The 26,383-nt window shown below is 41.8% G+C and overlaps 3 protein-coding genes across 6 annotated transcripts in view; 2 read left to right on the top strand and 1 right to left on the bottom strand.

Annotated features, from left to right (window-relative positions):
* The window catches only part of LOC307205699 (uncharacterized protein), a 330,448-nt gene that overhangs the window by 69,854 nt on the left and 234,211 nt on the right, over positions 1-26,383 (top strand). The gene's annotated exons all lie outside the window — the stretch shown is intronic.
* The window catches only part of LOC307205227 (vomeronasal type-2 receptor 26-like), a gene marked incomplete at both ends in the record, with an annotated part of 67,446 nt that overhangs the window by 23,612 nt on the left and 17,451 nt on the right, over positions 1-26,383 (top strand). Inside the window, one exon of the mRNA XM_079957423.1 lies at positions 24,596-25,456. Coding sequence (XP_079813549.1) covers positions 24,596-25,456 — 861 coding nt within the window. The remainder of the gene's footprint in view (positions 1-24,595; positions 25,457-26,383) is intronic.
* On the bottom strand, positions 3,049-12,170 carry LOC307205694 (C-type lectin domain family 10 member A-like). 4 transcript variants are annotated; one of them, XM_079958434.1, is made up of 7 exons: positions 11,867-12,170; positions 9,716-9,826; positions 7,547-7,645; positions 6,566-6,652; positions 5,303-5,454; positions 4,459-4,568; positions 3,049-3,422 (listed from the first exon to the last, which is right to left on the bottom strand). In XM_079958434.1, exons 1-7 carry the CDS (start codon positions 11,934-11,936, stop codon positions 3,269-3,271), a joined length of 783 nt encoding a protein of 260 aa, XP_079814560.1. In that variant the 5' UTR covers positions 11,937-12,170; the 3' UTR covers positions 3,049-3,268. The 4 variants fall into 4 exon arrangements, with proteins under 4 accessions (XP_079814560.1, XP_079814558.1, XP_079814559.1 ...); XM_079958432.1 differs by having other exon boundaries at positions 11,675-12,169; XM_079958433.1 differs by having other exon boundaries at positions 9,716-9,820; positions 11,675-12,168.

Here is a 26,383-nt window from a genome sequence, read left to right as displayed (position 1 = left end):
TGAATAAAACGCACATTGACAGTTAGTTAAATAAGAGAAATATATTCTTTCCATTGTCTTCTTCTGTGTTTAAAAAGGAGGAAAAGTAACTGAAAATTGAAACTAACTTTACTTTTGGAACTGTGCTTGAAAGGATTGATACAAGTGGAGACTGTTTCCCTCTAGAGGGAACTTTTGAAACTGTTACAAGAGTGGAGCTGGGGAATCTCCAGCTGCAGGATAAGAGCTGTGAGAATCCAGGATTGACCTTGGACCATTTAAGAATGTCGACAGGAGAAGCCTTAGTGATTGTATTATGCAAGATAAGCTATTCGTTGAAACAGCTTCACAAAAAGACGGATGTTATGGCTACTAAAATTGATAACTTGGTACAAAAAGTGAGCACTAATACAAAAATTATTCAGGATTTGCTGCAGGAATCTACTTTAGCAGAACAAAATGTGGAGAAGGAGAAAGTTGTTGTAGCCTTACAGAGGCAAATTGAGGACTATAAGTTGAGGCCTTTTATGATTGAATCCAGAAAAAGTCAGATTTTGAGGATCGAAGCCCGGCCTGGACTGGAGAAGGAAAGTTGGAAAGATCCCCCCATGCAGGGATTAACTTACTTTTGGGACATGGACCTGGGTCAGGAGGAGACTGGAGTTCTGGGGGCCTTTGGATATGGAGGAATTTTGAAACATGTTCTGAAATACTTCATGGACTTTAGTTTCAATTATGGAAATTTGGCTGACCTGTCGAGAAGGAACAAAAGTATTTAGGTCGGAGTTTCCCCGAGATCTGCTCTATAGCATCAGAGAATATGAAGAAGACCTGCAGAAGGGACTTGGAAAAGAGTTAAGAGCCTCGGACATAAGATCTCTAGGTTGATGGACTGTATGGAGTTGATGGAAGTGACTGGCAGAGTCCGAGACCGGGGAGAGGAGATGGTGGAAGAAGATTGGAAAATTTAAAGTCTATATATAGAAATATTGTAAAATTAATGAGTGATAGAAAAATGTTGGAATGAAATTTTATGGCCTTAGTAGAAATGCTATAAGGAGTTAAGCCTAAATAAGTATACTAATTTTAATGGAAATAAGATTAAAAATATGTTAAGATATTTATATGATAGAAAATAGAGAAAGATGGAAAGGAATTGCTGAAACAATTAATGGAAGTGGAATACAAAGAGGGAGGTGAGAGGAGGTCGATGAAACAAGGGAATGAAAGATAGAATATGGAAAAAGTATGATGTATGTTTTTAAATTGTTTTTGTTTTGTTTTGTTTATTGTGTTTAGTTTAATGTGTTAAGGTTGTGTTTTGTATTGTTTATATACTGTATTGTATTGTTTTTTTCTTTCTTCTTTTTTGTTTTCTTTCTCTTTTTTGTAAGCTTTAAAAGTAATAAATATTATTTAAAAAAAACAAAGGGAGAAGGGGGCAGGAAATCGAGGAAGGCTCAGGAGTCACAGGCACCATAGCCCAGTTTGTAAAAAAAACTTTGCATTTATGTTTTGCAGGGTGCGAAAGAAGGGCTTTGCACCTTTATACAATATGCATGTGTGCTTGGGCCCAGGGTCTTTTGCCTCACCATCCCAACTACTGATTCCCTGTTGCTACTCAGCTTCAAAACAACAACAACAACAAAAAACCGGGTCCCCGGATTTATTGAAAAAAATCTGGTAACTATATCCTATGCCACACATTTAACCCAGAGGTGTATTTTAAATAAAAGCACACATTCTACTCATGTTAAAACACGCTGATTCCTGGGCAATCCAAAGGCTGGATTTAGAAGGCGATTGGGCCAGATCTGGCCCCCGGGCCTTAGTTTGCCTACCCGTGGTCTATGAAAATAACCTTGAACTTGGCTCAGTCGTAAGTGGGCACCCGGGGCAGCTGTTTTCACCAAGGGCCCCATGTTCTCGACCAGAAGATCCTTTCAGCATCCTGGCTCCTGCATTCTGCACCAGCTGGCACTGCCAAACCAGACTTAAGGGCAGCCCCACAAGGAAGTGCATTGCAGAAATCCAGCCTTGAGATTATCAACATATGGGCTGCAGCGATCAGGCTACCCCTGCCCAGGAACGGCTGCATTTGGTGAAGCAGACAAAGCTGGTTTATTGATCCTCATCCAGTCCCCAACTGCATCAAGACACTGAAGAGCTCGATTGGCTAGACTGTGGTGCTGATAATGGAAAGTCTGCAGGTTCAAGCCCTGTAAGGAAGAGCTGCACAATCCTGCATTGCAGGGGGTTCAACTTGATAATCCTCAGGGGCCCTTCCAACTCTATGATTCTACCACCGGGGATGAAAAAGTTATGGTGTCCACCCCCCTGGTGATTAATAATAATAATAATAATAATAATAATAATAATAATAATAATTTATTATTTATACCCCGCCCATCTGGCTGGGCCTCCCCAGCCACTCTGGGCGGCTTCCAAAAGAATATTAAAATACTGTGATACATCAAACATTAAAAGCATCCCTAAACAGGGCTGCCTTCAGATGTCTTCTAAAAGTCTGGTAGTTGTTATTCTCTTTGACATCTGCTGGGAGGGCTTTCCACAGGGAGGGCGCCACTACCGAGAAGGCCCTCTGCCTGGTTCCCTGTAACTTGGCTTCTCGCAGTGAGGGAACCACCAGAAGGCCCTCAGAGCTGGACCTCAGTGTCCGGGCTGAACGATGGGGGTGGAGACGCTCCTTCAGGTATGCTGGACCTTTGAGGCCGTTTAGGGCTTTCAAGGTCAGCACCAACACTTTGAATTGTGCTCGGAAACGTACTGGGAGCCAATGTAGGTCTTTCAAGACCGGTATTACATGGTCTCGGCGGCCGCTCCCTGTCAACAGTCTGGCTGCTGCGTTCTGGATTAGTTGTAGTTTCCGGGTCACCTTCAAAGGTAGCCCCACGTAGAGCGCATTGCATGAACTCATCGGTTGCCCTTATGTGCCCTGTAAGGTAGTGACCATGCAGATCAGAAGAGGCAATGGGGCATCAGACACACAGAGTAACGAAACAAGTATTGGAATGCATTGCAAATAAATGCATTGAACGGAAAACAGGCTATGATTGGATCCTTCCATTCTTTATTTTTGTAGTCATCTACATTTGAGCTTGCAGAATAAGGTCTTTTCAAGGTGGTTTTGAGGGCTGATGCCGGAGAGTCCCAAAGCGTAGGTGGCAGAGTGTGGATTCTGCATTAAAACAGTGGGGTGGGCGGTCTCTTGGTTTTGCTTTTGTGTAGTGATCATGGGATCCAGTTACGTTCATCTTAAGGGGTCTTCTTAGAGCCAGGTATCCTTCGGCACCTTCTTACAAACATAGTGTATTGGTAGACCACATTCTACTGCCATCCAACATTTGTTGTAGTAGCAATCAAAGGACATTGCAATACAGTTGTGGTTCGGTTCTCTTCTTGGCTCATAGTAATTCCAGTAGCTGAAAAGAAAAGAAACAGCAGCACTGATTGATCAAGATTGGATGTTTACTTCCTCACTCACTTCCCATGCTTTCTACTGTTACTTGGAAACGTATCTTTTAAAAAGCCTATCTTCTGGGATTATTAACAAATGACATCCCCATAAATAAGAAAAGGATATTCTTCTATGCATCCGCTGCCGCAAGAGTTCTTATAGCAAAGAACTGGAAGGGAGACAAAATACCCACAATAATAGACAGGCAAATCAAACTTATTGAATTTGTTGAATTGGCCAAAAAATGACAGCAGCTATCAGAGGTCAAACAAATCAAAATTTAATAAAAGAATGGAGTTGCGTGAATGAATATACAAAAAAACACTGCTTCGGTACAGAAATATTGATATGTAAAGAACAAAGTCTGTAAGGGGGAAAGGTTACAAATGCAAGTAAAATCAGAATATTTGTCAAATACAATATAACAACACAACTGTAAAGATAAGTTATAGAATTAAGGTCAAGCAACGATGGAAGGAAGTCAGATTTTAACTCACATTTCGAGTTATGTCGAACCAATGGTGGTGGGGGGGTGTGAGGTGGTGGCATGCTTTGTTTACTAACATGTACATATGTGTAAACCTTTCTTTCTGTTATTTTGTAGAGATAAAAACTTCAATAAAATTAATAATAATAACAATAATAAACTGTAGAAATATTTTCCTAAAGGGAGTGTTGCTCAGCTTTAGGTTCCTACAAGTCCCTTTGAAGCTGAGCTAAGCAGCACAAACCATTTAAAAGCATGTTTTCACCCTCTTCTGAATCAGCACATTCACTTGTTTAGAGAAGCAGGAAAAGTAGCCTTCTTGCCTCTGCAACCTAGGGAGAAGACGCAGTTGCTCACCTGGATAATGATGTGGAGGAGTACATATGTAGATCTTCGGTAGTAGAGAAAAGTGCATGGCAAAAAATATTTGGAGAGTGAGCAGATCAATTATGTAAACAGAATCTGCAACATTTTGGAACGTATGTCATTAACAAATATTTCTTCAAAAACTTACGTTTCTGAAACTATCTTCCCTGTCAGCCATTTCCATGTCCCTCCCTCGTCTTTAAAGACTCCAATCCAAAAAACCTTTTTAAGGTTTTGTACTTCAGTGCTCACAAAAAGCTAGCGAAAGGGTGGAGAAAGAACAAATAAAATATTTTAAGACAATGTCCCTTTCTCTGGGAGACTACAGCCCTTTACAGAAATTCAACAGGCATAAAACAAACACATTTTAAAAGGAACAGTTGTCACCTTTGAAGACCCTACCCACATTTTTTTGGAAGCAGTGATCAAAACTATACATAGTATTCCCATCACCAATAATAATTTCATACAGTGGATGTGGTATTGTCCCCCTGATCAACATTATGATGATGATGAATGATGATGATGGAATCAAGGAAGCATCCCAAAGAGGAAATATTGTAGTGAAGGGTAACTTCACCAGCCCTCACCAAGGCTACATATGTATTCCAGTCATGACACAGAGTTAAAATTTCCAAATACTGTTAATGACTGTGCCATAGAACAGTTGGTCTTGGAGCCATCTAGTGGGACAGTGACCTGTGTGGCAAATACTCCAGTTTCTGCATCTGTGTTTGTTGGTTGGTTCCAGAGACACTGGAATCAGTCTGGTTGTGGTATGCTTAATGGCATGATGATGGGGTCTCACCCATGTCTATGCCCTGTAGCACCCCAGTAGCCCTTCTGCCAGGGCTAAGGCTCTGGAAGAGGGATCTAGAAGAAGAAGAAGAGTTTGGATTTGATATCCCGCCTTTCACTCCCTTTAAGGAGTCTCAAAGCCCATTGGCTCAAGAAGATCCCCTACCTTTACTATACTCAGCTTTGATGCTCACCTGTTCTTCCATTGATTCCGCAGAAATGAGGTTGGCGCCTTCCAGCTCACAATTTTTTTGGGCATCCATCCATGAGGCTACCTCACTAGAAAACCAATATAAGGTCCTTTCATATATAACCCAGCCATTGTTCAAGTTTTCAGTAAGGATATCTTTGAGTCAAGCCATGTATGGAGGAAGTAGAGAGAGAAAAATGGGGAATTTAATGGGAACCACCTTGTATATCTGTGCAGATTTCAATTATTTTTGTTAAGTTCATTTCTGTGGCCATGTGATAACATATCTAGGAAGCTCAGGAAGATTAAAACAAGAACAACATTAACTCTTCAGCCCATGCTGATGCTGCAGTAAATACCTGGGTGGGCATAGCTGGGAGTGCAGTCAAGAAACTTTTATTTGAGGGAATAGACAAAAGAGTATGTCCCCTAACAGGCCTTATCTGAACCTCAGGGGCCTCACCTATTTGTTTCCACCTGGATACTCAGGACAACATCAGGGCAGACTTGAAGGTTGGGGAGGGGAAGTAGCTGTGGTTTATCAAAATTCTCTTTCTCTCTCTAGGCTCTCTGTGGAGACGGAGAAGGGAACCCTAGATTGAAGGAGGCAGTGGTAAAACCACTCCTTAAGAAATCTTCCCTGGGCTCAGAAAATTTACGTAACTGACTGTCAGTTGCTAATCTCCCCTTCCTGGGCAAGGTTCTTGAGCGGGTGGTTGTGGACCAGATCCAGGTGCTCTTGGAGGAAACTGATTTTCTAGATCCATTTCAATCAGGATTTTCTGGATCCTTTTCAGTTTAGGCCTGGTTTTGGCATATGTCTTTAAAGGCAATGATATTTCCCAAAGACAAAGTGAAAGAGGGGAAATGGCATTATACAACTCTCACAAAATGTGTGTTTTGCTGCTGACCATCTTTAGCTTGCTTCTATGTACAAGTAAGGTAATAGGCATTCATTCCCTTTCTTTGCTTTTACATCTAAAGCTTTATAGACAATTTTATAATTGCTTTACCAATTATGTATTCAGTGGCCAAGGGGTCAATTCACTGTGTGAGTGGGCATGAGGGCTTCTTTCTGATGATGGGCTTGTCTTTCCTCGCAATAGAAGCTAAATCTCAACAGTTCAGGAGAGCTGATCTGAATATCTCCGATGTTTCCCTAGGGTGGCTCTAAGAGTTTTCAGCTAGAGGAGGGGCTTTCAGCTGGTGCAAACTCAAGACAGGTTCCCATTGCACTACAATTCTTCAGCATCGTAGGATAGCTTACCAATTTCTTTTTGCAGTTCATCATTTTTATCGGCAAAATACCGCATTTCCTCTGATATGTTTTGAGCTGCAGCAAGTATTTCTAAGTCTAAAAAAATTGAAACAGTTTTAGGGCAGGAGTATCTGAAATAACAATCTGCAAATATCAGGAAACCATTTCCAAACACTTAAAAACACCCAAGTCTGAAACAAGAAGCAGAGCTCCAGGAAGGGGTTCTTGTGAATAAGAGGGCAGACTTGATTCTCTGTGGCTGAAATCACCAATGAAAAGCCTCAGAAGAATCCTACAGCTGGATCAGACCAAAGACCCATGCAATCCACTATCCTATTCTCATAATAAAAGTGGCTCATGAAGTATCTCTAATGTTCCCCTCCTATGTCCTCCTTTTCTGCTGGGAATCACAGGGTCACAAACAAATTCCTGCCTCGAGTCCCACAGGAAAGCCAAATATACAAAGAATACTTTGCAGTTTTCAATTATGCTTTGTGAGATCCAAGAAAATAGAGGCACCAAAACTCTTTTTCTGCTGAAGTTTGGGTTGCATCCCACATAGAGCTAAGTAGGACATAATGTCAGTGCAAGGATTTTTCCTTGTGCAATGCAATCTTCAGCCCCCTTCCCTCCAATCTGTTCTGAAGTCCCGTCCCCCCCAGGAGAGCAGCTTTGGTTGATGGCATGCAGGGTGAATTGGGGGGAACATTCCCTTGTGCTAGTGCTAGAATCTTGCACTAGCACAAACATTGTGAATTACAGTTTGATGGGGGAGGACAGCATTTCTAGTGGGGAGATGTGAGAATCACGACCGTCTGCTTTTCTTCCTGCTGAGCAATGAAAAAGTGCTAAACTCTGTGGGGTGATGAGTTTCATTGAATATATGTTTTGCCCACACAATTTGAATCCCAAAGTGAACTACATGAATTGAACTCTGTTTAATTTAAACATGTTACAGCAAAAGTGTGGATGTTCATATAAAATGCTTACCATCCTTGTCTATATAGACTGGATCAATCCCAACCAGAGCGGTTCGAATCATATCCACTGCCATTTGAAACTCCTGTCTTTTTTCCAGTTCCTTCTGATCTAAGATGGAAGCAGGTAGAAAATAAATGAAGAAATTGTGTTCTAGCATGCTAGTCTGATAAACTGGGGAAGGGGATACTTGGTTTCAAACTGCTATTAATATTGAATTTAAATTGCAGACTTGTACAACAAACATGCCCCGGGACCTTATGGAGAAGGACAAATAAAAAATCAAATCAACAAAAACATGAAAATGACTTCTATTAACATTTTTTTGCTCTCAGCCCTTAGACTGAGGGTTCCCATGCCTTGATTTAAGCTGCCCTGGTGGTCTGAAGTCCTGTGTCCATTTGGCCTGCTACTTCTGTCACCAGATGGTTGGCCTTCCTTAGAGAGCTTTAGATTTTGGGGTGTCTAGATACACCTGCCCTCTTTGTCCTACAGACTTGCATTTGCCAGGCTGCCTCATGCTTAAAATATGCAAATTCTTGGCCATTTGGTTCCCTCCCCCTGAGCTTTGCTTACTTTGGAGTGCCCTTTAAAAACGAATTATCTAGGCAAATAGGCCATGTGTTCATCTATCCAGTGCTATTTTACTAGAAAAAGAGGCACCGGAGCACACCATGAATGCCTCCCTTGTTCTCTTAGAATGACAGGGGCACCCACCTGAGAGGGGCCGGAACTGAGTCCTGATTAATTCTAGCTGCAAAAAGCCCAGCATATATCTCAATATTTAGGTAGGCTCTGGACTCACCCACACTGGCCATGGCCTTGTCCTCTGCAGCCTGTTTTCCCCAAGCTCTTTCCTTCATGGGACTGGAGCACTAGCAGAGGGCATGTAGTGATCAGGTGGGATTGCGATGAGGAATTATAAAAAAATATGGAGCAAGCCATTTGTGTCAGCAATGAAAGCATTGTGTTGGCTGGGTTTGAGCCATTTTGATATGATTTCTGATCAATCCACGCCTCTGCGTCTATGTCCTATTTCTCTGCCTGACAGGCATGTATCAGCATTCTAAACCACAGACCAGTTGTTCATCTGGCATCCTCGGTCATAAAGCTAGAAGGTAGCTTTGATGTAGTTTGTTAATCGTTCACAAGGAGATGGTAAATACTACCTAAAAGCATTCCTCCTTGCTTCCTCTTTTATTTACTCTGGACTACTATACATGGACGCAGGTGGCGCTGTGGGTTAAAGCCTCAGTGCCTAGGGCTTGCCGATCGAAAGGTCGGCGGTTCGAATCCCTGCGGCGGGGTGCGCTCCCGCTGCTCGGTCCCAGCGCCTGCCAACCTAGCAGTTCGAAAGCACCTCCGGGTGCAAGTAGAGAAATAGGGACCGCTTACCAGCGGGAAGGTAAACGGCGTTTCCGTGTGCGGCTCTGGCTCGCCAGAGCAGCGATGTCACGCTGGCCACGTGACCCGGAAGTGTCTCCGGACAGCGCTGGCCCCTGGCCTCTTAAAGTGAGATGGGCGCACAACCCCAGAGTCTGTCAAGACTGGCCCGTACGGGCAGGGGTACCTTTACCTTTACTATACATGCTCAAATTAGCTCTTTGTAGTTAACTTTTAACTTTGTCCCCACGTGGGGTTTTTGAAATGCTCAGAGGAAATCGGATTGGTTCTTAGGAGCACTGTGTAAAAAGTTCTTTTGTGAATAAAACGACCTGGGCCGAGGGGTGGAGAGAATTATTATTATTATACACACTTCTCCCAGAGTCTTGCTGGTCAAGCCTTGTGTGCATTTTATTAATCAGAGTCCAATCCTTCCTTGCTTAAGGAACCCTTCAGGGCAGGGTGGTGAGATCAGGAATGGGGGCTCTCCCACAGCAAATGAGGATTAGTTGGGAAAGGAGGAGAAAATTGCAAACTGGGAAAGGGAATTGTCCAGGGTGTCCCAGGGACTTGTGTTAGCCTATGTCTCTCTTACAAGTGCTGGAACTCATTTTTTCAGGGAGAACAAAACAGTGCCATTGCTCTCAATGGGTGACAGCTGTAACTCACCCCTGGAAATCAAAGAGAGATGAAAGGGGTAAAGGGAAGGTGGATCCTGCCATCTCCTTTTGGAAATGCTATTGGCATTAAAGCAAAGCCCATGACAGTAGTATCAACGTACGCCAATTATGTACTTACATAGCATGTAAATCAGCAGCGTCAAGGCAGCAGTGATGAAAATCTCAAGTACGAGATATCTTTCACCCGCTGGAGATTTGAAGAAAGTAACCAAGTCGTGAAAAGCTGATGCTTGAAGAAAGAAAATTTTACTTTAGCCATCAATAGCCAACATACCATTGCCACCCCAGGGAAAAGGGTTTCCATGTGCTGTGGCAGCCATCAGCCAGAGACACTCAACTGTTCAAGGAGTGGACACTTGGGAGGATAAGCAGGTGGAGGAAGCAAGCCGAGATGCCTTGCTGCTTGAGGAAACTTTTCTGACCAATGTCTGGATCAGAAGACAGGAGCCTTTGATACTACTTTCTGCCCCCAGGCAAACGACAAGATGCTCCCTCCATTCACACAATTCCATATACACAAGCTGAGCTGGGCTGGCCATTGGCTCCTATTTCTATGCTGCTGATGGGGCAGCAGACTAGCTGAGGAGGTGCAGTGCAGCTTGTGGGGTCTACATCAGGGGTCAGCAAACTACAGTCCGTGGGCCGAGTCAGGCCCATAAGGGTTGTAAATCCTGGCTGCATGACCATTTAAGGATCCTCCAAGAGTCTGAGGGTGAAACGCACGCTGGAAAGAATTGCATTTCTTTGGTAGAGCCAATGCAGCACCTGGGTCATCCATCATCCCAGCGCTGCGTTTCATTGGTAGAGCTGACGCCGCAGCAGCTCTACCAATGAAACGCAGCGCCAAGATAATCCCTGCTGCTGGGAGGGCTGCAAACGGTGGGAGAGCCTCCAGAGACCTTCCCGCAGTCCAGAGTTTGCCCTCCAGTGCCGGCAGGAGGGCCCCCATCCCACCCCCGAAGCGCAGAAGAGGTGCCGACAGCAGGAGGCCCAGCAGGCCGCAACGCAGCACCAAACCCAGGCGAGGACCCCCCCCCATCCAATTACTAATATCAGTGCAGGTAAGAAAAAATAATAATTTTTATTTTTATCATCTACAACACTGCCTTAGTCAAGACAAAATAAAAAAATTCCTTCCAGTAGCACCTTAAAGACCAACTAAGTTAGTTCTTGGTATGAGCTTTTGTGTGCATGCACACTTCTTCAGATACCTGATGGACTTCCATTTCATGCGGCTAAATGTGGTGCCTTCCATAGTTCCAGTTACAGATAGGTAGCCATGTTGGTCTGCCAACACTGCCTTATTTATTTTACAGTACAGTGCATTGTTTATTATGGGACGCGGGTGGCACTTTGGGTTAAACCACAGAGCCTAGGGCTTGCCGATCAGAAGGTCGGTGGTTTGAATCCCCACGATGGGGTGAGCTCCCGTTGCTCGGTCCCTGCTCCTGCCAACCTAGCAGTTCGAAAGCAAGTGCAAGTAGATAAATAGGTACCGCTCCGGCGGGAAGGTAAACGGCGTTTCCGTGCACTGCTCTGGTTTCGCCAGAAGCAGCTTAGTCATGCTGGCCACATGACCCAGAAAAACTGTCTGCGGACAAACGTCAGCTCCCCGGCCAGTAAAGTGAGATGAGCGCCACAACCCCAGAGTCGTCCGTGACTGGACCTAATGGTCCCTTTACCCTTTACCTTTTACATTGTTTATTGCTTTCATTTTATGGCTCAATGGTCTCGTTAGATAGGAAAATTCATGTTAAATTGCTGTTTTAGGGTTTGTTTTTAAAAGTCTGGAACGGATTAATTTTATGCAGTGTGCATAGGAATTCATTCATTTCCCCTCGAAAAAATATTCATTCATTATTATTATTTCAAAAAAAAAAAAAAATCAAGACCCCCACAAAGTCTGAGGGACAGTGGACCGGCCCCCTGCCGACCCCTGGTCTACACATCTCACAAACGTCTACCCACCCCAACACCTACTACTTGAGGCAACTGCCTCATTCTGCCTAATTGTACAGCCATTCCTGACTGCACACACTAAAGGAACACAACAGCCAGCAGCAAAGAGTGGGCTCACCCCTGGGGTTTCTATGGGGCTTAGTGGATCTCTGGCACCCAAAGAGCTGCATGGGCTTTTCTCTGCACTCCTTCCTGGCACAACATGACCGGTTCCACTCCCTGCCCATCTCTCCATCAACTTCCCTTTCCCGCACATCCCTCTACTTTATGAGAAACCTCAGCCCATACGACTGTGCTGTATACAGATCACCAGTTTTCTTTTCTTTTCTTTTACGCTTTCTGGACACTGCATGTCTTCTGAATGCTGCTGGCTTCCCCATCTTCTCAGTTTTGTCTGTGGAATAACAAACTAGAATAAGACAACAACAAATGGAGAATAACAATATGCACACATTAGGTACAGAGTAGCACCTATCAGTATGAGACCATCAGTCAATAAGTTGTTGAGTCCAATATAACTGAAACATCTTTCTTTTTCTTCTGCTGGATCAGTCTCAATTTTAAACCAAAAGAGATGTTCTATGTGAATTCCAAGGCATTTCTGAAAATTGTTTCAGGTAATACAGTGCATTCATATTTTGCATCCTATCCCTTTCTAAACTCCTGAACTCCAGGACTCCAGTAAGATGTTCACCATTTGACAGATCGTGTGGGATCTATGAGGTCTTCAGATGTTCCTGGCTGCCAGTGCCCTCCATCACAGGAATCATGGTCAATAGTTGAGGGTGATATGTGATCTGGAGGGTCACATGTTCCCCACCCTTGATGGAAGGTATATACATTTAATTATAGAACTACCTCCTGATCATCAGAAAAGATGGCATACAAGATCCAGTCTCAGTGAGATGCATATAAATCCAATTGAATCTAGCAAGATTTTGGAGACCATGAGTTGGAACTGGAAAAGAAGCAGAGGGGAAGCTGTTACACAGGCTCTCCAGGTGTGGCATTCTGTTTTCTGTTTTCTGTTTGCAAAGACCCAGCCTGACAGCTGATGCTGTGGCTTAAAGAAGAAACGAAGAGGGCTGCTGTCTAATTCCATTTTGAAGCCATCTGAGCTAGCAAATGGGATTGCCAAAGACTTGTATTTTCTGATCGTGATCTGGGACCAGGCAGGGGATTGGGGCCAGGGTGGGGCTGGCTTAGGCCTTACTATGGATGGCACCACCTTCCTGACATCAGGGTTGGTTTGGGGTCGCGCGAGTGGTGCAGCCTGAGGCCTGCTGGGCCTCCCGCAGTCAGCACCTCTTCCACGGCTTTGGGGGTGGGATGAGGGCCACACAGGATGGGAACATAATTACATCAAAGGATGGGAATGTAATTACATCATGAATTACATCTGTTGCCAGCGTGGCATGAGACCTAAGCTATGGACTATATAAGGGCCAGCAGCTGAAGGAGACAGTGAGACCTTGATACATTGTTCTATGTTCCATTCCAGAATAATAATAAATAATAATAAATTTTTATTTGTACCCTCCCCGACTGGAGCTGGGCTCAGAGAGGCTAACATCATATAAACAATACAATATGCATAAAACAAGCAATCAATTAAAATGCATTCAAAAATTAATTAAAATAAATTAAAATTAAAACTGGACCAATGATGATCCTCAAGTTAAAATTGAAAGCGGTTAATACTTGCCAGGACCAACTGTTTCCACTGATATTATAAGGACCTGTGAGTGGGCTGGGAAACCTCCTTCGTGCTTATTCTTATACAAAGAGAAAATGAGTCAGACTGAACCCTGACCAAAGGCCTGGCGAAACAGCTCCATCTTGCAAGCCCTGTGGAAGGATGTCATATCTTGCAGAGCCTTGGTCTCTTGTGAGAGAACATTCCACCAGGCCGGGGCCACAGCCAAAAAGGCCCTGGCTCTGGTCGAGGCCAGTCTGATCTCCCTGGAGCCCGGGATCTTCAGGGCCCAGAATGTGAAGAGAACAACCATCAGCCAGTCTGAAGTGTCCCAGATAAGTCTTTCAAATTTCCATCAGCTGGGGAGATATGTAGAACTTTACCTATTCTATCTGTATTGAGATTATTGTTGCCTAAGATTTTTTGCTTATTGGTTATATTGCAATTTTGTAGTTTATTCCCGTTGCTGTTGGCTTTATATTAGACTCCATTCTATGTTGCTGATCAATTTCTTTGCTAATGTTTACCAATTAATAAACGTTTGTCTCCACCTAAGAGTCTGTCCAGTGAAATCTAAAGAACCTCTTGCTTGTTTGGTGGTTGCCATTGGCCAAATAGCCATTAGGGGGCACTGGCAAGAGAGCACCTGTAGGTACCCCTAGAATGTACCACCACTCAGTTTCATTGGATGAACCTGAGTTCTAGTATTTAAAAGAGAAAAATGATCTGTCGTTTCATAAACCTCCTGATCATTTCCCCTCTTTGTGACCTTTTGGCCCTGGAATAGGACCCTAGAAATATCACAGCTCATAATGAATGTTTTACACCCTCCAGACCTTTTTCTGTTTGGATACCTTGGTGCTGTCATATACCAATCTCTTCTCTAATTTCTTCTTAAGAGTGCTTCATCCTCCCACTGGCTAAGAACCACCTCCCTTGTGACGTCAGGGATTCCAGAACTCCTCCCATTTAGCATTCTACATAAAGCATAAACCCAGCAAAATGTTTCTTTCAGATCTGTTATGCTACTTATTTTTCAAATCCTTGCTGCAGTTGTATACATAAACAATTTTATAATTATATATTATCATCGAAAGGTTAAAAGACTATTATCGTTACAGTAAAACATTGGTTGTTGAACGTAATCCATTCCAGAAGCCCATTCAGCTTCCAAAATCTTCGACAACCAAGGCGCAGCTTCCAATTGGCTGCAGGAGCTTCCTGCACTCAAGCGGAAGTCACACCAGACATTTGGCTTCTGATAAACGTTCAAAAACTGGAAGACTTAATTCTGGGTTTTTGGCGTTCGGGAGCCAAAACATTCCAAAATGGAGGCATTTGGCAACCGAGGTTTGACTTCATAAGGTCTCTACAACCAAAATAAGCAATAGTGGTGAAAGTAGGCAACCTTCTATTGCACCTTTCATAACTACATTTCTCAGAAAGTATCCCATTTACTATTAAATTTGTGTATTGTTCTGAACATATGGCAGTAATAGCTCTTCCTGTTTTCTCCAAATTCCATGATTTCAATTACTTTTCTTAAGAGGACCCAAGATATATTATCAAAAGCCTTTTCTGGGTCCCAAAAGGACATTGCAAATGGTTTATTGATATTTCTTTCATAAAACTCCAAGGCATTTCTTACTATTCTCACCTGGCCCTGGCCCCAGCCTTGTGGAACACTCTGTCGCAAGAGACCAGAGCCCTGCAGGATTTGACATCTTTCTGCAGGGCCTGCAAGATGGAGCTACTCCGCCATGCCTTTGGTCGGGGCCCAGTCTAACCCCCCCTCCTTTATAAGGACCTTCTATAAGACCCTGCATGTAGGCGGCCTCCCTAGCTCTTCCAAGCAGCCCATATAAGACCACCATAAATAGTTGGGCCGGAGGAGGTATACAAGTCGGAGCTAAACAGTATAAATTGAAAGCTTTTGCCGATGATTTAGTCTTGACATTGCAGGAGCCAGAATCCAGTACTAAAAGAGTATTGCAATTAATTCAAGAATTTGGTCAAGTTGCGGGATTTAAGTTGAATAAGTTGAAAACTAAGGTGTTAGAGAAGAACTTAACAGTGATTGAGAAAGAGAGGTTTCAGAAGGAGACAGGATTAACATTGGTTAAGAAAGTGAAATACCTGGGGGTTAATATGACTGCTAAGAATGTGAACTTATTCAAAGATAACTATGAAAAATGTTGGATGGAAGTGAAAAAGGATCTAGAAATATGGTCAAATTTGAAGTTATCATTGCTAGGCCGAATTGCTGTGATAAAGATGAATGTATTGCCAAGGATGTTGTACTTGTTTCAAACATTGCAAATTTTGGACAAGGTGGACTGTTTCAAGAAGTGGCAGAGAGATATTTCTAGATTTGTCTGGCAGGGCAAGAAGCCTCGAATAAAATTTAAGATTTTAACTGATGCTAAAGAAAGAGGGGGATTTGCCCTGCCAGACCTTAAACTTTATTATGAATCAGCCGCATTTTGCTGGCTGAAAGAATGGCCGCTTCTTGAAAACATGGACACTTTGGATTTGGAAGGTTTCAACAACGTATTTGGGTGGCATGCATATCTGTGGCATGACAAGGTCAAAGCACATAAAGCGTTTAAAAACCATATTGTCAGGAAAGCACTATTTAATGTTTGGATAAGATATAAGGATTTGCTTGAAAATAAAACTCCAAGGTGGTTGTCACCAATGGAAGCTAAGGCTCTGAAAAAACTCAATATGGAGGCAAATTGGCTGAAATATTGGGAAATTTTGGAACAAGAAGGAGATTGATTAAAACTGCAGAGTTTTGACAAACTAAAAAATAAAGTATGAGATTGGCTTCACTATTATCAAATAAGGGAGGTTTATAACTTGGATAAGAAAATTGGTTTTCAGGTGGAAAAATCAAAATTGGAAACAGAATTGTTAGATCCCAAAACTAAGAATTTGTCAAGAATGTATAACTTGCTGTTGAAATGGAATACTCAGGATGAAATGGTTAAATCTGTTATGATCAAATGGGCACAAGATGTTGGACACAACATTATGATGGCTGACTGGGAAAAGTTATGGACCACAGGTATGAAGTTTACGGCATGTAATTCCTTAAGAGAGAATATAATGAAAATGAATTACAGGTGATACTTGACCCCAGTCAAGCTTGCAAAAAATTATCATTTGCCCGATAATAAATGCTGGAAATGTAAAGAGATTGAAGGTACATTCTTTCACCTTTGGTGGACATGCCCAAAGATTAAGACCTTCTGGGAGATGATCTATAACAAAATGAAAAAGGTATTTAAATATACCTTCCAGAAGAAACCAGAGGCCTTTCTCTTGGGCATGGTCGGCCAATTGGTGTGAAAGGAGGATAGAACTTTTTTTATGTACGCCACAACAGCAGCAAGAATACTCATCGCAAAGTACTGGAAGACACAAGATTTACCCACCCGGGAAGAATGGCAGATGAAGGTGATGGAATACATGGAACTGGCTGAGATGACTGGCAGAATCCAGGACCAAGAAGAAGAGTTGGTGGAAGAAGATTGGAAAAAATTTAAAGTTTATCTTCAAAAATATTGCAAAATTAAGGATTGTTAGAAAGATGTTGGGAAAAGAAAAGTATGTGGTTTTAGCAGAAAAGACATAAAGGATTAAATAAAAACGAATTGGTGAAAGAGAGAATGTAAAATTATAGTATATTAAGACAAATTATTAAGACAAAAATAAGGTTGGAAGGATTTGCTGAAATATTAAATTGAATTAGAATACAAAAATGGGAGGTGTGAGGAGGTCAAGGAAATAAGTGAATGTAAGTAAGTGATGTATAGGTTGGATTTGTTCTTTGTTCTTTTTCCTTTTTCCTGTTTTTTGATGGTGCATTGTTTTTTCTGTTTTTTTTCCTCTTTATTTTGACTGTTATTTAATTTTTAAAACTTTAATAAAAATTTATTAAAAAATAATAATATTTGGGCCGGAGGGAGGGCTGCCATCTGATTTTACTTTGATCTTAATCTGATTTTAAGCTGTATTTTAATTGATTGAAGCTCTTAATACATATTGGGAAATACATATGATAACTCTTATATATTGGATATTTAATTTGGATTATGGATGTATTCATGTTTTGAAAAGATGGCCCTGTTAGAATTTATTCAAGGTTATATACAACATCAATAAATAGGTTTATTAGAAAATGGTTATCCATTTGTAGAACTTGTGTGTATTTGTGTGGTCCCAATTTCCACAGTTGTTTCCACTGTTTCTCATTATAACTTTCATCCAGGAGCGCCAGTTAAGACTTTGGTGAGATATTAAAAACATGTTTTTTTTCTTGCAATGTGACAAAAAACTTAAAAGCCAGAGCAGATTATGGTCTGTCCTGTAATTACAAAGTTAATCATAATTACGTCTACTTCTTCTCATTGCTGCTAGGGAATTCCAGTGGACAAATGCAGAATTATGAACCAAGACTGCTGGGTGTTATTAATATCCCCAATGTCATTCACAATCTGTGTTACTGAGAGCCAGGGCTCTGTCGGTCTGATAACTGGTTTTTTTACATCGTGTAATTCCGGCTTTGCGTCAGCTACATGTGTGGCTATTCTGCTCAGATGTTGTCATTCAGGGACAGTCAAATGACAGTATGGGAAGAAATTAAGATTTTCCCCTTCAAGATAGCACTATTTGCAAACTTGTTACTATTGCTGCTGCTACCAGTTGCATGCAAGGTTCTTATTTCTCAGTGTTGCATCTGGGACCCTCTTCCTATTCTTCACCAATATTATCAGTCTGGAGACCTCATCATTGCTGGCATTATGTCACAGCTTTATATAGCTTCAAGTATAACAACCTTCGAGGAGCCCCCATCTGCTGAACTCTTTGATGACAATGTGTAAGGAGATGTACTTTGCTAACCATATTATACACCTGTAATCAAAATATTCCACATTTGTGATATTGTTGTTTAGTCATTTAGTTGTGTCCACCTCTTCGTGACCCCCTGGACCAGAGCACGCCAGGCACTCCTGTCCTCCACTGCCTCCCACAGTTTGGTCAAACTCATGTTGGTAGCTTCAAGAACACTGTCCCACCATCTCGTCCTCTGTCGTCCCCTTCTCCTTGTGCCCTCCATCTTTCCCAACATGAGGGTCTTTTCCAGGGAGTCTTCTCGTGAGGTGGCCAAAGTCTTGGAGCCTCAGCTTCAGGATCTGTCCTTCCAGTGAACACTCAGGGCTGGTTTCCTTCAGAATGGGTAGGTTTGATCTTCTTGCAGTCCATGGGGCTCTCAAGAGTCTCCTCCAGCACCAGAATTCAAAAGCATCAATTCTTCGGTGATCAGCCTTCTTTATGGTCCAGCTCTCACTTCCATACATCACTACAGGGAAAACTATAGCTTTAACTATATTATTTCATCATTATGCACCATTTTTCCCCTTTTAACAGTTCCAGTGTTTATGGTTGAGGGTAAATTTGCTCAATCAATATTGGTAACTATAAACAGTGTCTGTTCGTAGTGAGCAAACACACAATTGTGAGTAGCTCTTTTAAACTATTTCTGTTTCGAACTCAACAGCTTTTAGTACTTTCCACATTATTTGTGTAGAGACTCCCCCCCGCCCGCCATATTTCCCATTTTCAGTTTTGGATTCATTTATTGTTTATCGGTCACCTATGCTGAAAGAAGTGGTTCATCACTTTCAAATAGTGAGTTTTAGGTTATCCTTGGAATAATGAGAACTACGATGTCCTCAACTCATTTTAAAAATCTTCCCCTTGATCTTATCATTTGTACAAGCAGCAGCAAGAGCAACAGTAATGGGATGAGGACTTGTAGTAACAAAAGTAATAATATTAGTAGCAATAACAATGGTATATTAAGTTTCTGCCCTAGAAAAATACATGCACATTGCTGTGGGAAGCATGACTCTGAGACACATGTAAATGTGTGATGAATATGTGAAATTTCCAAATGCACAACCTTAACTACAAAATATCTCAGGATTTAACTCAAAATAAATTGCAATTAAGATAAGAAAAGCACATTCTATTTTTTGAGTTTTCCAGAATTCAGTAGTAACTAAAGTATTGCTATGTATAGTTGAGTGATGTGAATGCATATGTACTCCTGCTCATGGGAACAACACATCCATAGTTGTCTGCCAATGTTACCAAACATTCTCCTACACTGGGTGCATATACTAATAGAATCATAAAATGGTTGAGTTGGAAGGGACCCTGAGGGTCATCTAGTCCATCCCCCTGCAACGCAGGAATCTCAGCTAAAGCATCCATGACAGATGGCCATCGAAATTCTGCTTAAAAACTACCAATGTAGGTGAGTCCACAACCTTCCAAGGGAGTCGGTTACCCTTTTGAAGAGTTTTTACCATCAGGAATCTCTTCCTGATGTTTAGTCAGAATCTCCTTTCTTGTACCCTGAAGCCATTGGTCTTTTTGAGACAACTAGATATCTTTATAGAAAAAAAAAGGAGAGAAGAAAAGAAAGAAAAACAGGGAAAAAAATAAAATAAAAGGGCTTCAGATTCTGTCTGTCAGTTACATAAAAAGAATGATTCAGAACATTCACTCCACAACATTCAAGTATTCCAATACCCATAAACCAGTATTTTTCCAATCTTGAAATCCAGTTATTGTGTGTTCACCTTCAATTTCAAACAAGTCTAGAAATGGTTCCCAATTTATAATATTGTTAAAAGTCAGCAATAGTTTTTCAGTAGCTAAACATACCAGCTTTGCCTCCAACAATTTCAGCAAGCATACCTCCATATTAAATAACGATAAATCTTTCCCTCTCTGTATGTATAAGAGTATCACATCTGTGAACATACATTGAGACAATATTCAATATACATTGGTCCACACTCAGTTCTTTACCTTCAATTTCCACTTCTTGTAGTATTTGCTATGTTTTTCCAGCCTGATCCCATTTACGTTTCCATTTGCATTTCTTCCATTCTTTTTTCTCAAAGCGTGCCAGGGATTTAATAGCTTTGTAACCTGGGATCGTAGGGAGAGCTCTTTCTCTCTCCATTCCACAGATGCCCAGAAATCTCTCCATGTCTCCATTTATAACCTCATTTATGTTTCCCAGAATCCCAGCTCTATCATTGAGTTGCTTCATTTCTCCATATGCTTGTATTCTCCCAATTCATCAAGTGAGTTCTTCTAGCTCATCAGTTGCTCCTTGTAGCTTTGCCATAGTTTCATCTCTCAGTCTTGCCAGTTCTTTGTTGTCAAAAGCTGCCATCAATTTCATTCACCTCTGGTTTAATTTAGTTCTGTGCATTTTTATATATGAATCTCATTTCCAGGTCAGTGACACAACTCTACCAGCACATTATGGCCTTTGTATTTGCTGCAGAGGAGATCAATGAAAACCCCTACATCTTAGCCAATGTCACACTGGGCTGCCACATATATAACAGCCATTTCACTGCAGGCTGGACTTATCATGCTTCAGTGGAACTCCTCTCTGGACGGGGCAGACTCACCCCCAACTACAAGTGTGGTGGTGAGAGCACTCCAGTAGCAGCCGTTGGGGGACCAAACTCAGACTTATGTCTCTACATGTCAGCTGTCCTGTCTATGTACAAGATGCCACAAGTAAGTTAGGTGTATAGACATTTGCTGGTGAGAGATTTGTCCAAAACATTCTTACCCTGTTTGCTGAGGGAGGTTTGTGTTTTGATTTTGTGCAAAGGTTTATGAAAATCACATTTGCTAATGTTAATTGAATCAGTAGAATAAAGTTACAAAGCAATCAGTACTAGTATGGGAAAAACTGAGTGCTACAGTGGAGAGAAGCATTTCCTCTCTAAACATAATATCCATAAATGCCAATCAGAAAGATTTAGTCTCACCCTTTGCCTGTACAGGGAATGTCTTTCTTTCTTAAGGCTTTAGAAACATGATCCATGATCTGCATTGTTTGAAATGGAAAATGCTTTTTTATCACCTTAACACAGTATTCAATCAATCAACTATTACTGGCAAATCTGTACGACATAATTTCCTTTAAATCAGCATGCTGTTGTTGTTGTTTAGTCGTTTAGTGGTGTCCGACTCTTCATGACCCCCTGGACCAGAGCACGCCAGGCCCTCCTGTCTTCCACTGCCTCCCACAGTTTGGTAAAATTCATGCTGGTAGCTTCGAGAAAACTGTCCAACCATTTCGTCCTCTGTCGTTCCCTTCTCCTTGTGCCCTCCATCTTTCCCAACATCAGGGTCTTTTCCAGGGAGTAAATCAGCACGCTAGCTGACCTTGTTGCACCTAGTTATCTCTCTCTCTCTCTCTCTCTCTCTCTCTCTCACACACACACACACACACACACACACATACCTGTTCCCATATCTTTCTAACATACACTTGCTTTCTTGTTCTACTCACTGTTCTATTACTGGCATCCCAACTGCATATATACATCACCCAAATTTACAAAGCTTATGTCCAGGGTACCTCAAGGACTGCCTGAACCCTTATACCCCAGCTCAATCACAAAGATCATACGCAGGAGCATCTCTTGTCATTCCATGAGTTGACAAGGCTCATTTGACTATCACAATAAACCAAGCTTTTAGCCATTTGCACAATATTGACTCAATTCAATTCAACCCAATCTCCTTTATTGGCATAAAAAGAGTGCATTGTATATATGGATCAGAACACAACACAGGTAACAAAACATAGTAGAAGGTACTTTGGGATAAAACCATCCAGACAATGTGAGAAACAAAGATGGTGAGGCATCTAATCATAAGCCTGCATTTTTATCAAGCTTATATTTTTTGATCAAGGTTGTATCTTAAAAATGAGTTCAAATTCACAAATGTTTCATGCCAGGCAGGAACTAGGCTGGCTAAGATTTTGGCAGATGTTCATCCTCTAGGCCCTCTGGTTTATTGCAGTCATAAAAGGCTGAGAGCGAGGTCACTGACCTTGCATGTTGCAGAGTACAATTAGGCTACAATTAAGTTGGTAAATAGTAAGAATTATTGTGCCTCCCGTTAGAGACTTGAGCCACATTTTCCTAAGGGCAAGAGCTAATGGAAATAGGGAAAGAAAGTGTTTTTAAGTTTTTTCTTACTTTGAAAACGTCTTTGCTTATAAAAAAATTATATATGTTATGTATTAAATATATTGGCTTAAATGTAATTATGCAAAGGAATTAGAAGCTAAGAAATGTTAAATCCTTATGCTAGATTCTTATTTCATATAGTTGGAAGAGATCACAGGGGCCATCAGCCACCAGCCCCCCTGCCAAGCAGGAAAGCACCATCAGAGCACTCTAGACAGATGGTTGTCAGGTTTTTGTTTAAAGGAACCTCCAATGAAGGAGATCTTTCATTGATGATGCGTACAAAAGATCTTTGATACCTGTTTAAAATAGAATTAGCCACCATCTGTTTTAGCCATCTGCTCTATTTTAGAAGTAAGGGGGCAAAGGTGATTTGGTAATTAAGGTGCCTTGTAGAGGTTAATGGCTACTCTTTTGCCAATTATAAATATAGCTTTTATTTCCCATAAAAGGCAATAGGAAATGGTTGTATCTTTTGTGATTGGTTCTAGCAAACAGCCAATAGGAATTTCAACCAGGCTGATTGGACAGAGGCAGCCAAAGGAGGAGCAAGGGGGCTGGGTTAAGGAAATATAAGTGCTGGCCATAATGGCAGGAGGCCAGGCCAGAGCTTGGTAACCATATACCACTGTGCCTCATATTTATTTGTCTGACAAATAAATTATTATTTTAATTTCTCTATTGCTGCGTTGAATATTTCATTCCAGCTAAGCGTTAACCACAAGCAGGGTGCTACAATGGCTCTAAAGATCAATGGGGGCCTAATTTCATGGCCTCACTCAAAATTTTTGCCACATTCTCCACAGAAGTCAACAGGGACTCAGCAGGTGTCTTCTGCTTCAACTTGTAAATGTCTGATGAAAAGTTTTATATACCATCAGTTTTATGTAGGCAATGAAGAGTTCATCTTTCTACCATAGTTGCCTGATTTCTGATGTTAACTCTTTTTTTGTAGGGTTTTTATGGTATAGTTATTATGTCCAGTTATTGTAAAATTATTTGATGTTTTGTATGAATTGATATATATACACCCACCTGCCTTGTACAGTGGTACCTCGGGTTAAGTACTTAATTCATTCCGGAGGTCCGTTCTTAACCTGAAACTGTTCTTAACCTGAAGCACCACTTTAGCTAATGGGGCCTCCCGCTGCTGCTGCGCCGCCTGGGCATGATTTCTGTTCTCATCCTGAAGCAAAGTTCTTAACCCGAGGTACTATTTCTGGGTTAGCGGAGTCTGTAACCTGAAGCGTATGTGTCAGGGACTCAGTGGGAGCGCAGGGAGGGGAGGAGATGGAGAGCGAGGGGGAGCAATCTGAGGGCAGCGTAGGAGAAGATGACAGCAGCCCGAGAGATTCCATGAGCCTCTCCAGCGAATCGGAAGATTCACAGAAGGGGGCGCCGATGGCCAGGGCAAGGGGGGACCCAAGGGGGACATCCCAGAAGCAAGGGGCCAGCGGGGTCTCCCAGAGCAGCAGTTGGAAATCAGGAGCAGCTTCCCCACCAGAGCGTAGTGGGGGGGGAGGAGTCCCAGGTATCAGAGCCCACATATTCACCACCAGCGAGAGAAGATGAGTCAGGGTTGGCCACGCCTCCATCGGAGAGCGAGGGAACGGTCAAGAAGAAAGTTGCCGGCTGGGCGCGCGCGCCAAGTTCAAATGTACAGGCAAGCGGCACAGAAGGTAGCCCGGATAGGGAACCAGGTCCTAAAGCCCGCCGGAAGGAGGGGGAAGAATCAGGGGGGTCAGCGTCAGAGGAGTCCAGAAAGGATGAAACCCTAGCGGGCAGGAGGGCCCAGAGGAGAAAGGAACTTAGGAAGAGGTGGAGCAAAGCGAGAGTCTTAAACTGGTGTGGAAGGGGCGGAGACTCAGACGGGACTTCGCCGGTCTAGGCTTTAAGACGTAGAGCTGCGCGCTGTAGCTTTGAAATGGAAACTAAACCTCAATAAAGACTTTTGTACATAATGACAGCCTGGCGTTGGTCCTCTGTGAGCTGGGACCTGGAGGCAGCTCTGACAGTATGTAACCTGAGGTACCACTGTATAATTAAAAGTCACTTACATCAATACTTTTCCAAAACCACTCCCTTCTAATTCTATTAACCTAATGGAATTATTTTTTTGGGGTGTGTGTGTGCGGGGAACCTTCTTGTCCATAAACATTAATCAAAGAAAAAAAGCCCCAAAATATTTAGTTTTGTTGAAACCTGATATCTTAATGTTGTGACACTTCCCTCTTTTAAAAATTATTCTCTTTAGCTCATCTACGGCTCTTCTCCTGTGACAAATAGCAACATCCAAGGAGCTTTTCTCCATCAGATGTTCCCAAAGGTGTCTCATCAATATAAGGGGATTCTCCAGCTCCTGCTGCATTTCAGATGGATATGGATTGGGGTGCTATCTCTCGAAGATGACACTGGAGAGATATTTGTACAAAATGTTCTTCCCATGTTTGCCGAGAGAGGCATTTGCATTGCTTTTCAAGAAACATTTCCTAAACTAAAATTTTCCAGTGAGTTTTATGAAACACTTGAGGAAGGTTCAAAAGCATTGGATATTATTATGGAAAGCACTGCCAATGTTGTGGTTGTGAATGGTGAAATTCATACCATGATGATAATGAGGGCAATGCTCAACCTTCAAGGAACAGATGATATACCAATGCAATCCAAGACAAAGGTCTGGGTTATGACAGCCCAGATGGATTTCGCTTCGTGTTCATTTCTGAAAAAATTGGACATACAAGTCTTCCATGGAGCTCTATCCTTTGCAGTCCACTCAAAGGAGATTCCAGGATTCCAGAAATTTCTTCAGATGAGAAATCCTAACTTGGAAGTTGAAAATGGCTTTATCAGAGACTTCTGGGAAGCAGCATTTGAATGCGTTTTCCCTCATCCATCTCTAGAGAAAGCACACAACAAATGTTGCACTGGCGAGGAGAAGCTTGAGGACCTTCCTGCATCTGTTTTTGAAATGAGGACAAGTAGCCACAGCTATGCCGTCTACAATGCTCTATATGCTCTTGCACATGCTCTGAATGCTATGCATCACCACACAATAAAATACAGAGCAATGGCAGAAGAAGAGAAATGGGATTTCCTAAGTCTACACTCCTGGCAGGTAATGAGAGAGTCCAACATAGGGTTGCCATATGTCCAGATTTTCCCGGACATATACAGTGGGTGGGCAGAAATTGGTCAAATGTCTAAGTAATCGCTCAAATGTCAGCAGTGCCGTTTTTGCTGATTTTCCATAAAAATAGCTCAAAAATGGTAGGTTTTTCCCCCTGCAATTTTGCCAAAAAAGCTCAACAACTTTGCTCCCAAAACAATTGTTCTGGATTTTAATGGCTTGAAATATGGCAACCCTAAACTAAAAAAGTTTACTATATCTATGAGTATCTAGAAATTGTTTTGTGTCATTTTATGTTATTTTGCACCCTGTGGTGTTAACTGCTTTGAGAGTTGTGCAGGTGGGATAAAAAATATTATAATAAATGCATATCACTGCTAAGACATGGAGTGCAGGAAGGTGTAACTGTTCTCTGGTTTCTTTTTAAAAACAATTTATATCATTCCCACTTTTTTTGTATATCCTCTGATATTTAACTGTTTTGAGTGCTGTGATCTCAGTGGACAGATTGAATTTAAGATTTCATATCTTTTTCCTAGTGCTAAAAATACTCTCCAAAGAGCATTTCCATGAATCATTACTCAATTTGTTACACAATCAGTTTCTAATAAGTCCCTTATACAAAAATGACAAAGATTAACCTGCATAGTTTTTTAAAGAACAATGAACCATAGCCCTCACATGTGAAATGTAATCAGCTTCTTGTAAATGTAAATTGTTCAACAAATCGTTATGAATTCCATTTTTTATTCTCCCTTTGATCTAGCTCCACAAAATTCTGAGAAGAGTCTCTTTTAACAATAGTGTTGGGGGAAAAGTTTCCCTTGACCAAAATGGGGAATTAATTACTGGATTTGATATCATCAATTGGGTTGTGTTGCCAAATGAGTCCTTTATTAGAGTCAAAGTTGGAGC

The sequence above is a fragment of the Podarcis cretensis genome (genome assembly GCF_951804945.1).
Source record: "Podarcis cretensis genome assembly, chromosome: 16".
NCBI classification, from domain to species: Eukaryota; Metazoa; Chordata; class Lepidosauria; order Squamata; family Lacertidae; genus Podarcis; species Podarcis cretensis.
The sequence above is the reverse complement of the archived record's forward strand: the minus strand, read 5'-3'. Positions and strand labels throughout refer to the sequence as shown.

Bases quoted from the DNA above. Each gene is read 5' to 3' on its own strand.
- LOC307205694 (XM_079958432.1), bottom strand. From the start codon at position 11,783: ATGGGCAGGGAGTGGAACCGGTCATGTTGTGCCAGGAAGGAGTGCAGA. The intron at 6,653-7,546 runs GTAAGCATTTTA...CAATTTTTTTAG, and splicing joins AGTCTATATAGACAAGGATG to ACTTAGAAATACTTGCTGCA. The intron at 4,569-5,302 runs GTGAGCATCAAA...CCCTTTCGCTAG, and splicing joins CGGAATCAATGGAAGAACAG to CTTTTTGTGAGCACTGAAGT.